Source organism: Mytilus trossulus, unplaced genomic scaffold (assembly GCF_036588685.1).
Source record: "Mytilus trossulus isolate FHL-02 unplaced genomic scaffold, PNRI_Mtr1.1.1.hap1 h1tg000024l__unscaffolded, whole genome shotgun sequence".
NCBI classification, from domain to species: domain Eukaryota; kingdom Metazoa; phylum Mollusca; class Bivalvia; order Mytilida; family Mytilidae; genus Mytilus; species Mytilus trossulus.
The window spans coordinates 5,010,752-5,024,714 of NW_026963290.1; the positions used below are offsets into that span (position 1 = coordinate 5,010,752).

Here is a 13,963-nt window from a genome sequence, read left to right on the forward strand (position 1 = left end):
TCCGGTAAATAGTCTTTATTCGGTAGGTCACATTCATGAAAGAGAAGGGGATTGTAGTTACGACGTAAGGAACAGATCCGATAATCATCTGTGAAACGGTTATTCCATAACGGTCAACCAACTTGTGATGGCGTCCGTAAAATTTACGCAGGAATGATTTCAACTTTACCATTTGGAACTCTTGGTTTAATATCTTCCCTGTGAGCAGCAACCCTCTTTCAAGAAAATCATGATAGGAAATACAAGCACGGGAATATCGTATCAATTGGGAGATGTATATCCCGTATGCAGGTGCTTCTGGGATATTGCTACTTAGAAATGGAAAGTTCACAATTGGAAAGCTGAAATCATCTCTTTTGTTGTAAAGTTTTGTTTTCAACCGACCCTCATTGTCAATTTCTAGATGTAAGTCAAGATATGAGGCCGACTTAACTGTATCTGTTGTATCCTTTATCTCTAGTTCGGTGGGATAGATGCGTTCAGCATAGTCACCAAATTTTGAATTATTTAGTGAGAGAACATAATCTATATAGCGGAAAGTAGAGGTAAAGAATATTGCTAACTTCTTATCTTTCTTCCTAAGAAGTTCCTGTATGAAGTCAGCCTCATTATAATAAAGATAACAAGTCGAAAAGAAGAGGGGCACACTTGGTTCCCATTGGAATGTCGACAGTCTGTTGAAAAACACGTCCTTCGAACGTAACAAATATATGTTGTCATTCAAGAAATCAAGCATCTTGATAATGTCAGTTTCAAAGAAATTTTTGTTTGAATCAGACTGATCCTTTACAAAGTAAATTTATCCCTCCCTAACACAAGATACTTGCATCTACGTTGGTCATTTTTTTTTGTGAAACAAAATAATACCAACTCTTTCAATTTGTTTTTTTTTTAATGTGGAATGCTTGTGTAAAGTGTAGCAAAGTCAAATGTTTTACCGTAATACTATTTCAAGATAAAAGAGAGTTAGATTGTATGTACTCTAAAAGATCTTCGGATTTTTTTAGTATCCACATCTGATTCACGCCACCTCTATTAAACTAGTCAAAACCATATTTCTTAAAAGCATACAGAACTAGAGAAATGTTTCATATGTATTGAAGTTTAGAGTATCTCTAATTCTTAAATGGTTTGTACCAAGTAATCAAGCAAGTAAAATACAAGAAGTCACAAAACAAAACCATGTCTATTATGAATATCACAGTACCCAGTTGGACAGTAAAATAAAAACTTAATTCGCATACTTGTATAGTACATTCGACCTGGTTGTTAAAAAAATGGCCTTGTAAGAAAGCAATCAGAATAAATTGAAACGCACGATATATACATTGTAAGAATAAAATGTACTGTTTTATAGGTATAAGGAAGCGCAAGGTAACCCGTTGTTCACATTACAGATTAGAAATAAATCATTCAAGTATATAATAACTATGATGTAAAAATTAAAAAAACAACATATAAAGACCTTAAGTAAAAAGGTTTATCTTTACCTCTAAAGGGTGCATTTCTACAAAGAAAAGAATAATCGACAGACAACCAAAAGTGATTATGACTTTCTTTACATTCTATTCAAAAATGAGATTATATATGTAAAAAAAATATGTAAACATTTTAAAAACCAATTAACTTTGGTGAAGTTCAGTGACAATATATAGTTTAATATGTCGCTGTTTGAGATTTTAAACTTTATGTTAAATCACGTTAGTGTTCCTCTCGAGAGCCGGAACATTAAGAGGACATTGCCATTTAATTTTAAAAAATGCATAAACAAGTGTCTGGTAATTGAAGGTCACGAACGATTATAAGATGAAAGTTCAGTAAATGAATCATTTCAATTTTTAAACTAGCATATGAAAAGAATTGTAAACGATAATTATTTTGTGCACCAATTGCATCCCTTATACAACGTTACCAAAAGTCACAGAGCAATGATTATTCTGTGTGTCAATTGTGAATTACTGTTACTGTCGAATAAACGGTATATCTAAACGTGGTGTTATTATCATTTCCAATATTTTACGGGGCGCCGAATGGGACTCTTGTGGTTTTGTACTCAAAATTCAATTTTGTACGGACAAAAGTGACTTTTGTTCAACAAAAATGAGTTCAGTTTAACAAAATTTGTATCATACTACAAATTTGAAATTTTGTCATACAAAATTATCTATCAGCGGACAAAAGTCACTTTTGTCATGACAAAATTCATTTTTGTTACACAGACTTGACTTTTGTTACCTAATTTGAAAATTGAGCGACAAAAGTCAATTTTGTATTTAAATTAGTTAAGTTTGGTTTCTGTGAACTAATTTGCATACAAAATCGACTTTTGTTACACAAAATTGACTTTTGTTACAAAAAATTGACTTTTGTGAGACAAAATTGACTTTTGTCTCAACAAAATTGACAAAATTGAATTTTGTCTCAACAAAATTGACAAAATTGAATTTTGTCTCAACAAAATTGACAAAATTGAATTTTGTCTCAACAAAATTAACAAAATTGAATTTTGTCTCAACAAAATTGATTTTTGTCTCACGAAAGTCAATTTTGTCTCACGAAAGTCAATTTTGTCATCACAAAAATGAATTTTGTCGTCACAAAATTGACTTTTGTCTCAACAAAATTGACAAAATTGACTTTTGTCTCAACAAAATTGACAAAATTGACTTTTGTCTCAACAAAATTAACAAAATTGACTTTTGTCTCAACAAAATTTACAAAATTGACTTTTGTCTCAACAATTTTAACAAAATTGACTTTTGTCTCAACAAAAATGACAAAATTTAATTTTGTCTCAACAAAAATTACAAAATTGAATTTTGTCTCAACAAAAATGACAAAATTGAATTTTGTCTCACAAAAGTCAATTTTGTCTCACAAAAGTTAATTTTGTTTCACAAAAGCCAATTTTGTCTCACAAAATTGAATCTTACCGTACACAATTGACTTTTGTGATTTAATTTCCATATCAGGTAAAAAAAGTCAATTTTGTATGCAAATATGTTTATATTTGCATACCTTTAAGACAAAATTGACTTTTGTCATGACAAATATGAATTTTGTCTACAAAAATGAATTTTGTCATGACAAAAATGAATTTTGTCTACACAAATGAATTTTGTCATCACAAAATTGAAGTTCTCACAAAACAAGTCTGTAGCACATAGTTTTGTAAGACAAAAATGATTTTGTTATGACAGAATTGAATTTTGTACAAAACCACAAGAGTCCCATTCGGCGCCCCGTATATTTCGTTATACAATAAAAAAACAGATAACTGTACGAAAATTGATAAACATTTTTGTAGTACATGAAGCTCGTTCAAAACAAAATTCTACTAATATGTGTGTAACAAATCGTTTTACATTACACCATACAATTAACGTTTTATGGAAATATTATTGCCGAAATAATCTGTCTTGATAGAGCCAAAATGAATATGTATTTCTTATTTGATATTAATAATCGGGAAAAACATCACTTAAATTTTTTCCTTTGGAAGTTTCTAAAACAAAAACTGTGTATTTCGTGTTGGTCATTTTCAAAAAGTTTTACAAAACAAAGGTCAATCAATAGCTTTATCAATAAATTCTACCTCAGGAATAGATTACCTTAACTGTATTTGGCAAACCTTTTAGGAATTTTGGTCCTCAAAGGTCTTTAACTTCATACTTTATTTGGCCTTTAACTTTTTTGGATTCGAGCGTCACTGATAAGTCTTTTGTAGACGAAACGTTCGTCTGGCGTAAATACAAAATTTAATACTGGTATCTATGATGAGTTTATTTCGACGCATGTTTAGATGGCAGATACAAAATAAATCATAACTGAGATTTGAGGAAATTGATTAAATGCGGAAGTGATTTTTTGTATCACTTGAAATTAAACTTAACGTTCTTCGCCGATACTAGCAGGTGATTTTCAAAATTCCTAGTGATTGATATGCGCATACCGTGTTAATACCCCAGTCACACTAGGCCACGATCGCACTACGATCTGTGAAAAAAATGCAAATTTTGATGATCGTAGTGCGATCGTGTAGATCGCAGTAAGGTCGTATCACGGTCGTGGTGAGGTCTTCAAGATCGTGAAGAGCGTGGTCAACTTTGAACATGTTCAAAACAATCGTGGTGCGGTCGTGGCGAAATCATGTCGTAGTAGAAGCGTAGTGAGAGCGCACTAAGATCGTAGTAAGATCGCAAAGGTCGCCGTACAATCGTAGCGAGAGCGTAGCGAAAGCGTGATTCTATTCGGAGAGACTGCGCTACGATCGCAGAGCGACGTTATCACGACCTCACTACGACCATCACGTTCTCACTGCGACCCAACTACGCTTCCACTACGACTATACCACGCTGTTCACGACCATAGTACGATTCTAGCACTCCCTTGCCGTCCTCATCACGCTCTTCTTACGACCTGATTACGTTCACTCTTAGACCATCATTCTCATTGTCATTTTCACATAAAATATATAAAAAAGCTCCCTAGATTTTGTTTGTTTGTATGTAATTATCCATTTGCTCTAACGGCTCAATAATGCTTCTCGTATTTATATAGATTATAGACCGTTGTTTTTCCGTTTAAATGGTTTAACACTAGTAATATTTTGGGTCCTTATAGCGTGCTGATTGGTGTGAGCCAAGACTCCGTGTTGAAGGCCGTACCTTGGCCTATAATGGTTTACTTTTATAAATTGTTACTTGGATGGAGAATTGTCTCATTGGCACTCATACCACATCTTCCTATATATATTGATACATATATGTCATCTCTGCTATCGTTCACTAATATATCGTCATTGAGCTTTATGGACCAGCAATAGGTTGTAATTTAGGTTGGATTGGTCGGTCCGACATCTCTGCTTGATCAAGATTTGTTACTTTGCTCCCTCTGTCTCTACATCAACTCCTACCACCATGTCCACGTGTTCTGGTAGATTTTGTGGCATGACTGTATTGTGTCCGAGAAATCTACGATTTAATCAGAAATAGAAGGAATTGAACTGTATTGATATGGAACACGATGTTGACGTTATTGCTGAGAACGTAGTAAGATCGCGCTATGAACGTAGTATAATCGTGGTGAGAACGTGTTATAATCGCAGTAAGATCGTGATGCAATCGGATAACTCGTGGTATGGTCGTAGTGAGAACGTGAAGAGCGTAGAAAGATCTTGATAAGCGTAGTGAGGTCGCAGAATAAGCGCGGTGAGAACGTGGTATAATCGTAGCGGGATCTTTGTAGAAGCGTAGAGAGGACGTAGTAGCATCGTGAAAGCAACGAAAATTTACATTTTCATGCCGCTCATACCGCGACCTCACCACGATCTAAATTTATTTTAGATCGCGGTGAGCGTGGTGCGATCGTGGTTTAGTGGGACTGGGGCTTAAGTTCTTAATCAACTAAAAAAGATCACCAGATGTGATTACATTTCTTAGATACCAGTTCTGTCATCAGCACATAAATTTTTGAAAATAAAATCGCTAAATTATATAAAATTGACAAAGATGTCTACGATAGTAAGAATCTTTTACACATTGCATCATTTTCAGCTTGATTAGTTGGGTAAAAATAGGCAAATGAAACGACAACGTCATAAATATAGGTACACTAATACTATTCAAAATCATTGAAGTTGCAATGTATATTCTAAAAAAAGTGTGTGCAGTTACCGTAACTATTGTTAAGCAATAAGACGAAACTGTGACGGACGATTTATTTCGATTACAGAAAATTATCAAAATTTACCAAGCAAGTTTTTATTTTTATTAAACCTTTCCCGTCGCAAATTTTCCTCTACTTCCAATCAGATATAACACAACAACGGCACAGAGTGCAAATAAACACATTATTTTGTATCATGCTTTTTACTACATTCATCAACAAAATTTAAATGCATAAAAGGAATTGTCTTCCCTTATAATGCTAATTGGTATAAACTATAAACACTTTTATATCGGAAAACCTGAGAAAAGTATACCTACTAAGAATCCATCGCCTGAAAATTGTCATTTAGGAAAGAAAAATAACAATAGAGAAAGCAATATGTTTGTCAGTTATATTATACGAATTTTATATTGAGAAATTATAATAGCAAATTCCTAACAGATTAAGGGTTCTGCGATTAATTAGGCAAAGGAAAAGCATATTTAATATGGCAATTAACTGGTCGTTTTTGTCGTAAAAAATAACAAAGTACAACAATTATAAAGAAACACTTCAAAACACCCTTCCTTGATTACGGCCATTTTTATCATCCGTTAGATGTATTACCTTGATAAATATTAATCATTTTCCAGTGCGTATACATATAAATATATTTTTAATAAAATGAAAATATTAATCACCTGGAGTGTGTAACATCGGATCTATGGGATATCTAATTAAACTCACACCAGGGTATCTTGTAGGGGTATAAAACCCGAAACATGCCAATCTGCCGACAAAATTAAAGGATGTTTCGCCGTTCCTGTACGTTTATACTCCTTAGTTATGTTTGCGCAGTAGCATGCATTAGGTACAGAATGACAAGGCTTCACAATGAATTCAGAAGTAAAACGGCTAAAGAAAATGGGGCTGCTGATATGATGAAAATGGTAAGAATCACAGTGACTACTCTTTTTTAAATTGAAATATGGCAACTATTTCAACTCTTTTTTTTCTTACAAAAACCTATTTTAATCTTTTACAGTAGAGGTTAGCTGTTCTTTGATATTCAAAATCTAGTTTTGAGCTTCTATAACAATTTTACATTTCGTTTCGGGCTAAGTTCGCAAATTAAATAATGATATTTTGATTAGTATGAAATAAGTATAATTCTATATATGCTATATTTAAATTAATTTTCCGGCTATTCGTTTAGGATTTGAATGTCATTGAGCTATCTTTTGAAAATTCAAATACATGAAATTTTTGATTTTCAGAAATGGGATTACACTGCTGCCAATGTTGCTCAAAAATGGGCAGATCAATGCGTATTCAAACACAGCACGAATAAGTATGGAGAAAATCTCTTCGTTACTACAGGTAAGCCGATAATTATGATACCTTAAACCGGTCATCCATATACATGTATGTCAGGAGCCTGTAATTCAGTGGTTGTCGTTTGTTGCTGTGTTACATCTTTGTTGTTCGTTCACTTTTTTGTATATTAATAAGGCCGTTAGATTTCTCGTTTGAATTGTTTTACATTCATGATTTCGGGACTTTTTATAGCTGACTATGCGGTAGTGGCTCTGCTCATTGTTGTTGGCCTTACGGTGAACTGTAGCAGTTACTTTCTTTGTCATTTTGGTCTTTTGTGGAGCGCTGTCTTATTGGCAATGATACCACATCTTCTTTTTTATATTTCTATTCAGTAGTGAAACTAAATTTTAGTGTAAAGCAAAATTATATCCGGGTGAAATTTGATCCGGTGGAAAAAATGTTACAGTAGTTATTTATTTTTTTTATCCGGAGGAAAATATTTCCCTATGATAATCTTAAAATCTTGAAATTGACATATCATGAAATCCGATCAAGCCTCTCTGGAGTGGCCTTGATAAGAAACCATAAACTTTTCATATTATTTTTAAATTTGATTCTGCAGTTTGACAAGTTTATATATAGATTGCAATGCAAGCAGTGAAAAATAATCACATAATTTGTCTTTCAATCTAATCCAACTTTATCATAAGCACTACCAAACTTATGCTGTTGTTATAAAATCTCTTTTAATTTTTTTTTTTTTATTATTATTCAAAATTTGCTTTAAACATATAATTGTACGATAGTAACTGTTTTCTGTAATCCTTTCATGGAGATAAGCAAGAATCATGAGTTAAATTGTTGATATCCATTTTATTTCAGCACAAGACGTCTATAAGGCTATGGATCAATCTGTTAATTCTTGGTTCAACGAAGTGCGATTCTATAATTACAATTATGATTGCTATTCGGATTCATGCTTTAAAAAAGTTGGACACTATACACAGGTAAAATATACAAACAGAATGTGAAGAATATTAGTAATGTAGACCAGAATAGGTCCTTGCTATTTAATGACGATAACATAATATCAAAGTGTTTAAGGGACGACATCAAAAGTTCAATGTAGGATAAACTATTTTGGATAAACAGTACTTGCAGCAATTTATCTGCCCCCCCCCCCAAAAAAAAACTATTTGATTTAAGTTTTTGTTTATCCTACATTGATATTTTAGGGTCGTCCATAAGTATACGATACATAATAATCAATACAAATAAAATTGTCTTAACCTTATCAATGTTCAATAATACATGCAAAATTAGAATGAGACTTTAGAATTGCAAAAATGCATTATAACGCATTGAAATCAAGCACTTCAGGGACGTACGTGAACAGAATTTACTGTAAAGAACTAGGGGTACTTCAAAATAATAATAAATTTATAAAATAGTTGCAACAATCAATTAAAACTGTTTCTGTGGATGAATAAAAACAGCCTTGTTTTCTACCTGTTTCTAAGCCTTATACAAATAACACTGATATTTCGAGACAATGTATGGTTATCAGGGATGGGGTCGATTACTTTGAAATGTAATCGATTAAATTACAATTACTTTGCTTATAAAATGTAATCGATTACATTGCAATTACACCTTATTTCAAATGTAATTGATTACATTAGATTACTTTTCTTAAAAGTAATCATGATTACTTGAGATTACTTATGATTACATTGTATATTGCAATATTGAAGAATTTCTAGTAACTTTTTATATTCACAAAAAAGCTAATTTTGTTGATTTTTTTTAAGCCATCATTTATTTATCTTATTTAAAAGAATTTAGACAAGTACAGTGTAACATGTGTTATTTGATAACATAGGCATAGACAAGCGTCCTTTCTCTATGTAAAAGATATAACTTCGTTTTTTCTACAAATTTAAACCAACTGCCAAATTCACAAAAAAAACTGTACAAATAATGAAAAATCAATTAAGTATAAAGCTTTATTGTCAGTGGGGACATAATTGACACATCTATCAATGTTTTTACAGGTGTTAATTACTACTTCCATTTTTTATCAAACAATAGGTGAGCTTGGGTATTAAAATTTTATTGTCTTAATTGCAATATCAATAAAGTTATAAGTGGTTGATTGTTATAATTTGTTTGAAAATTTTGAATTCATATATCATAATATTTATAGAAGACAAAATTCATTAAAATTGTCAAAAATGAAATATGAATTTAAATTCCTTTTTAAAATAAAAGGGCTCATGCAGATATGTATGCCCGACCCTTAAATTCAAATTGGAAATAAATGTTTTCTGCTTTTGAATTTCATTGTAGTTTTATAAAAATATTGGGCATACTTATATACAAATGGAGTTAATATCAGAAGTGTTCAATCAATGAATAAAGATGTTTTCAAGACATACTCTTATTAATAAGAGCGCAATCGCACAAACACCGGAAAGAAAATTCCTTTTGTAAACTGTTAACAGAATAAAACACTTGATTAAACAAAACTTGTTATATAGATGATACTGTTTATTAAATGAAACAAAGTCCCATCATAGTGAATACTAGTTTATGATTTTTTTCATGCTCTACATTTTCATATTGTCTATCAAAAACACTATTTCCTATAAACCAGTATACAATATTTGTAATCAGCAAGTAATCATATGAATGTAATCTTAAAGTAATCTAAAAGTAATCATGATTACACCTGTTTTTGGCCATGTAATCGATTACATTATGATTACTTGTAATCAGAAATGGCATGATTACTGATTACATAGGATTACACTGCAAAATGTAATCGATTACAGCTGATTACGATTACTGATTACGATTACCCCATGCCTGATGGTTATTCTATATATAGCCAAAATTCTTCGTATATATATATATATATATATACAACTCGTCTAAACATCAACCCAACAATGTTAGATCTGTAAATTTGCTTTCGCAAATTTTTGGTTCTTCCCTCGCCGGGATTCGAACCCATGCTACTGTGATATCGTGACACCAAATCGCCTGCACTGCAGCCGTCCCGCTAGACCACACGACCACCTGGGCTCTCAAAATAAGAGCTTTTGGTGGGCATGTGTTACCTTTCCACGTCAGTTTTAATCTAGCGGCGTACTACAGTACATGATATATAAGGCATGAAGATGTTATTGTTACAGATCAGCTAAATTATCTATAGTAAAGGATCCTACAAATTAATGTAATATACAGTCACAGAAAATAATTATATTCATAAGTACGTCTGAGTCAGTGACAACTCTACAACAGATGTATCCATCGGATCGCCATCAATGATGGTGATACATGGCTGTGTACATAATGTATATACAACTCGTCTAAACATCAACCCAACAATGTTAGATCTGTAAATTTGCTTTCGCAAATTTTTGGTTCTTCCCTCGCCGGGATTCGAACCCATGCTACTGTGATATCGTGACACCAAATCGCCTGCACTGCAGCCGTCCCGCTAGACCACACGACCACCTGGGCTCTCAAAATAAGAGCTTTTGGTGGGCATGTGTTACCTTTCCACGTCAGTTTTAATCTAGCGGCGTACTACAGTACATGATATATAAGGCATGAAGATGTTATTGTTACAGATCAGCTAAATTATCTATAGTAAAGGATCCTACAACTTAATGTAATATACAGTCACAGAAAATAATTATATTCATAAGTACGTCTGAGTCAGTGACAACTCTACAACAGATGTATCCATCGGATCGCCATCAATGATGGTGATACATGGCTGTGTACATTATGTATATACAACTCGTCTAAACATCAACCCAACAATGTTAGATCTGTAAATTTGCTTTCGCAAATTTTTGGTTCTTCCCTCGCCGGGATTCGAACCCATGCTACTGTGATATCATGGGTTCGAATCCCGGCGAGGGAAGAACCAAAAATTTGCGAAAGCAAATTTACAGATCTAACATTGTTGGGTTGATGTTTAGACGAGTTGTATATATATATATGCGAGGGAAGAACCAAAAATTTGCGAAAGCAAATTTACGGATCTAACATTGTTGGGTTGATGTTTAGACGAGTTGTATATATATATATATATATATATAACGTAGTTTTCAATTTAGACTCGTTTATATTTTTTGTTTGAGCATGTATCATATTTTCCCTCCGGTTTATATGATCCGTTCATCCTATATATGGACTCTTAAAATTCAAGAGTTAATCTAAAAATGAGGGTACTTTCTCTAAAATTGAGGGTACTTTTTATATGGCCTTCCAAATACCGTTTCGATCCCTAACATCACTGAAGAGACATTTATTGTCGAAATCCGGATATGGTGTACTAAAGAAATATTGACACCGAATGTTTGTGGCACAACATCCTGTCCACAAGTTAACAAAAAAATTTTTCTTTCTGTGACGTATTAAATTTATATGAGAATCCATTTTGTTACATCTTGTGATCAATTTTATTTGGCAATCGCCAATGGCAGTCAGCAGGGTTAAAGAACATCAGTTGTTCGACCTGTTAGTCAAATGCGTTTTGTTTAAATATACTTTTTCACTCTTTTGGTCTTTAGGAAAATGTTGTTTGTGCTGTTTTTAGACCCTTCTACAACGAAATTTGTTTGACATGCACACGTATACAAATTGCGGTTTTTATCCAACGCAGTCATAGGTTTGAACGTAGTTTTCAATTTAGACTCGTTTATATTTTTTGTTTGAGCATGTATCATATTTTCCCTCCGGTTTATATGATCCGTTCATCCTATATATGGACTCTTAAAATTCAAGAGTTAATCTAAAAATGAGGGTACTTTCTCTAAAATTGAGGGTACTTTTTATATGGCCTTCCAAATACCGTTTCGATCCCTAACATCACTGAAGAGACATTTATTGTCGAAATCCGGATATGGTGTACTAAAGAAATATTGACACCGAATGTTTGTGGCACAACATCCTGTCCACAAGTTAACAAATTTTTTTTCTTTCTGTGACGTATTAAATTTATATGAGAATCCATTTTGTTACATCTTGTGATCAATTTTATTTGGCAATCGCCAATGGCAGTCAGCAGGGTTAAAGAACATCAGTTGTTCGACCTGTTAGTCAAATGCGTTTTGTTTAAATATACTTTTTCACTCTTTTGGTCTTTAGGAAAATGTTGTTTGTGCTGTTTTTAGACCCTTCTACAACGAAATTTGTTTGACATGCACACGTATAAAAATTGCGGTTTTTATCCAACGCAGTCATAGGTTTGAACGTAGTTTTCAATTTAGACTCGTTTATATATATATATATATATATATATATCAACTTTATCTGATGTATTAGGCACCCATTTGGCTATATTTTTAATGCTCGATTGAGAATTTTACAAAAATATTTAAAACACTTAGGATAAATAATTACGTTCGGGAGGTTCGATTCGATTTTGAAGCAAAACTAAATACTTATAGGGTTGCTCGTTTGGTTCGTTTTGCCGTTTTTATTGGCAAGTGTGTACCTTTGTTACCTTGTTTATCGTCCTGTAGTAGCGATGACATTTCAAGTCCAGCTTATCGTATTGTTTCTTTTTTGCCTTGTTCATGTTAGTTGTCATCCTGCTTATGACTAGACTGTTTAGATTTCTTTATGTCTTGTATTTTACCTTAACTATATATATTATCAATTCTTAAATAAGGCACGTAAAACTGCTGAGATCCCTTCACTTGTTGTACCGCTAAACCATGTGTTGTTTGTGTGAGTTAGCAAAATGGTTAGTCTTTGTAATTTTATTTTCTCTATAAAGTCAGATGTTGGTTATGGTAGTGTTATGTTGTAAGGTTTAATATTTAAGTAAAAGGAGTAGGTCCGGTAAGGGCAATTTCAGGTTCATCTAACGAAAGATTTTGGACACTTTTTAAACACTTAAGTGTCTCTTTTAATTGATTTATATTAGTTTTTGTGAAAGATTTTAACTGATTTAGTCATTAAAAACGCTCCGATTCAAGCTTTAATATGAAATATCTCTCAAATATGCCAAACGTCACTTTTCAGATGGTTTTTGTTAAAATGAAAGTGGCCGCATCCGTGTTCATCCTCAACCTTTATATATGTTATGTATTATCATCAAATACAACTTACGTTTCAATATTATGAATGAACACGAATGCGGTCACTTTCATTTAAGACGGAAACCGTCTAAAATTTAACTAAAATGCTAGTACCCGATATATGTACGTTGTATTGTCAAAAACGGCCTATATTTATGTAGCAGAAGCATTCTACTTTCCAATAAATAACTAAAAAATTACAATTTCACAATTTTGTAAAACTGCTATATTTTGGGGCCAAAAAGGGTTTTACTGCACCTACTTCTTTCTGTTATCATTTTATACAATACCGGTATATTGTAATTGAAGTTTGGACAGGTAACACACTCTGATTAAATGAGTCGTTTTATGAACCATGATAGAATTGAGATCTAAAATGAGTATACTATGCGGTATGGGCTTTGCTGAAGGCCGTACTGTGACTTATAGTTGTTAATTTTTTGTGTCATTTGGTCTCTTGTTGAGAAATCATACCACATCTTCTTTTTTTTTGTGTCTAAACATGTCTCAGTCCTACTTGTGTTAAGGTTGACATCGTGTTTTGGATGGTATTCATTGTAGTTCTAGAGGTTCTAGTGTTATAGTCCTAAACACTTTAATTATAAAACACATTTAAAAGGGTTTATATATACTACATTTGTTCATTTAATGTCTTACATTGAAATGTTTTAAGACATAGACGCGCGTCTGGCGTAAATATAGCAATCCTGGTATCTATGATGAGTTTATTTACAACCACTGGGTCGATGCCACTGCTTGTAGAGTTTCAATTCTCAGAGGGTATCACCATCCAAGTAGTCAGCACTTCTGTGTTGACTTGAGTTATCATTGATATGTATATAATTTTAAATCTATGATGAGTTTATTTAGAAGTAAGTAAGTGATTTGTA

At 32.6% G+C, this 13,963-nt stretch overlaps 1 protein-coding gene across 1 annotated transcript; it reads left to right on the plus strand.

Moving 5' to 3' along the window:
- The first annotated feature begins 6,474 nt into the window (after positions 1 to 6,474).
- Positions 6,475 to 8,000, plus strand: LOC134699061 (venom allergen 5.02-like). Its single transcript, XM_063560745.1, has 3 exons — positions 6,475 to 6,599; positions 6,927 to 7,029; positions 7,852 to 8,000. The coding sequence occupies exons 1-3, from the start codon at positions 6,528 to 6,530 to the stop codon at positions 7,998 to 8,000; spliced, it is 324 nt and encodes a 107-aa protein (XP_063416815.1). The 5' UTR covers positions 6,475 to 6,527.
- The last annotated feature ends 5,963 nt before the right edge of the window (positions 8,001 to 13,963 follow it).

Coding starts and splice junctions, on each gene's coding strand:
- LOC134699061 (XM_063560745.1), top strand. CDS start 6,528: ATGACAAGGCTTCACAATGAATTCAGAAGTAAAACGGCTAAAGAAAAT. Junction 6,600..6,926: donor CTGCTGATATGATGAAAATG/GTAAGAATCACA, acceptor TTTGATTTTCAG/AAATGGGATTACACTGCTGC. Junction 7,030..7,851: donor AAATCTCTTCGTTACTACAG/GTAAGCCGATAA, acceptor ATTTTATTTCAG/CACAAGACGTCTATAAGGCT.